Source organism: Aplysia californica, unplaced genomic scaffold, assembly GCF_000002075.1.
Source record: "Aplysia californica isolate F4 #8 unplaced genomic scaffold, AplCal3.0 scaffold00794, whole genome shotgun sequence".
Classification (NCBI taxonomy): domain Eukaryota; kingdom Metazoa; phylum Mollusca; class Gastropoda; order Aplysiida; family Aplysiidae; genus Aplysia; species Aplysia californica.
In genome coordinates this window covers 65,207-67,770 of record NW_004798064.1, presented here as the reverse complement: position 1 = coordinate 67,770, position 2,564 = coordinate 65,207, and the positions used below count along the sequence as shown (strand labels likewise).

The following is a 2,564-nucleotide window of genomic DNA, read 5'->3' as shown; positions in this document are numbered from 1 at the left end:
GATAGATAGATAGATAGATAGATTGATAGATAGATTGATAGATAGATTGATAGATAGATTGATAGATAGATAGAGAAGGAGACAGAGAGAGGGGGGATAAGGAAAGAAATGTAGAGATGGGAAAACGAGAGAGAAACAGCAAAGAAAGTGAAAGACAGAGACAGAGACAGAGACAGAGACAGAGAAAATAAGAAAGATAGTGGACCAATTCATGTTATTATCCTATGCAAATAAAACAATAATAATTCTACAGTAGTCCGTGTTCATACAGTTCTGTTTATTGCATTCTCTCTCTCTCTCTCTCTCTCTCTCTCTCTCTCTCTCTCTCTCTCTCTCTTTTTTTTTTTTGTTCACAAACCGCAAAGACGACAGATGTCGTTAGTTATACTTAGAATAACTTGTTACTAAAATGTAATTATAAGCTTTAAACATGCAAAATTACATGTTTTGTTGCTTTCCGTGTATTCTTCACTCCACTTGACCCGTAAACAGCGGGCGAGTAAATGTAATTGTGAAGCGTGCTGACAAAATGAGTTACTTCTTGGATTTGAGCCCTATGAAAATAGATACATTATCATGCTAATGGGTTGAGTTTTTACAATTTACAAGTCTGAAATAACAAAAGGCATTTAGTACTCAATGGATATTCCATCAATACAAAACCTAGAAATGTGTCCCTAGTGTCGATTTTTTGGCCAATATCTGCATTTGTGGATTGTGAGAAGTACCTCATTTTGTCAGCACGCCTCACAATTGTAATCGTTTTTTTACACCAAAAAGAGTTTACATCATTTAGGAGGCAGGCTGTTCCGACCTTATTGGAACGAAGTAAACGAAAATGGTGGTTAGCGATGTGGTTAAATCGTCCGTGTCTGCGTGTCAAAGCGTTCATTTCTTTTACGATGTAGGTGTATTTACGCTCCTGTCGACGTAAGTCAGATCATTGCAAGTCGGGCGTTGACCCTGCCTGTCAAGGTCAACCCTGGCTGAGAGAGATACAACCTCCCAGCAAAAAAGTCTGAAGTACTGCATAAAAATTAATTATTGATTCTTGTGTGAAGAGGAAATTTTAGAATCGAATTGCTCCGTCGAACTTTACAGCGTTATAGTAAGGCTTAAAACATCGACAATTGGATTGCAAAAGTTACACGCTAGCTATCCATGGTTCTTATTTCTTATGGTAATGTTTCAACGAACAAATGGAGCGTTTTTCCACTCAGGGTAACAAGGTCTAACATACTTCACATGCACAATCGTACACAAAAAGAAACAAACAGATGGATACATACAAACACTCATACACACATACACACACAAACACATTCACACACGCTCGCACGCACACACACACACACACACACACACACACACACACACACACACACACACACAAGTAGACTCACCGCCTTCCTCCCATACTTGTCACACATGGTCCCCCAGAAGCTTGAGCTCATGGCCATACCCAGCATCACAAGCTGAAACAGACAAGAACCTACCGTCACACACTGTTTTAGGCCATTTCTAACTCGTCTTGGGTTTTTCAAGTCAAAGAAGGTAGTTGTAAAAATTCGATGTTTGTCAGTCAATTGAAAATTGAATACGGGATGCATAACTAAAGGAAGGTTATTGAGAGTACTTGTGGTTCGGACACCTCACGCGGATGCCCTCAAACCATCCAGCTCTGAGAGCATGCAACACTAAATATTCAGGATGGAGAGCCAGAGGAAGACCAAGGCGACGATGGAGTGAATCTGTGGCAGATACCCTCGGAGCTCACGGGATGTCCCTCCTACAGGTCACTCGCCTTCCTGCAGACGGACGCCTGTGTCTCCCCGCGACTCCCACCGGTACAAGCGGCAGAAAAAGTATTGAGAGTACTTGGTTCTACGACAATCATTCGCCAGCAAAGAGTCATATTTGCTTTGAAAATGGTGAAATGGTATAGGCTTAACACCCCTATCAACACTATTAGGATATTCAAGAGGTGGTACCTACGTGTTTAACGTTTATCTCCGAAAGGAGCGGGCCAAATAGAAAATTCATGTATAGTATCTTTCCCAAGAACAAAACGTCGGACCGAGCTGGGGCTATTGTGCTTCATAATGTTTATCTGTTTCCAATGCAAGTATAACAATATTAATAGAACATATAACATTTTCCTTAATTTTACATATGTGAAAAGGAAAACAATATTATTATTATTCATGATTTCATTCCAAGGCCATAGTTCTACAAACTATGTAATATGTCACAAAAATAATTATCATCATCATCGTACCATCATCATCATTCAATAAAGCAGATTAGATATTAAAACTGTTAAGACCTGGTAGTATTTCCAAAAATTTAATCACTTGTTCAACGTTTCGCTTTCAAGAGACAGAGAAAGAGAGAGAGAGAGAGAGAGAGAGAGAGGGGGGGGGGAGAAAGAGATAGAGAGAGAGAGGGAAAGAGAGAGAGAGAGAGAGAGAGGGGGGGGGGCGAGAGGGGAGGACATGTTCGTGGAGATAAGGAATATAACGAAATGGTGCGGTGAACGCAATTCGGAAAGGCCAGAGAAAGGG

At 40.4% G+C, this 2,564-nt stretch overlaps 1 protein-coding gene across 1 annotated transcript in view; it reads right to left on the bottom strand.

The window, feature by feature from the left end:
* Positions 1-2,564, bottom strand: part of LOC101848324 (synaptic vesicle 2-related protein) — a gene marked incomplete in the record, with an annotated part of 40,420 nt that overhangs the window by 36,647 nt on the left and 1,209 nt on the right. The window contains 1 exon segment of the mRNA XM_013088708.2: positions 1,404-1,475. Within this exon segment, the coding sequence (XP_012944162.2) occupies positions 1,404-1,475 (72 nt within the window).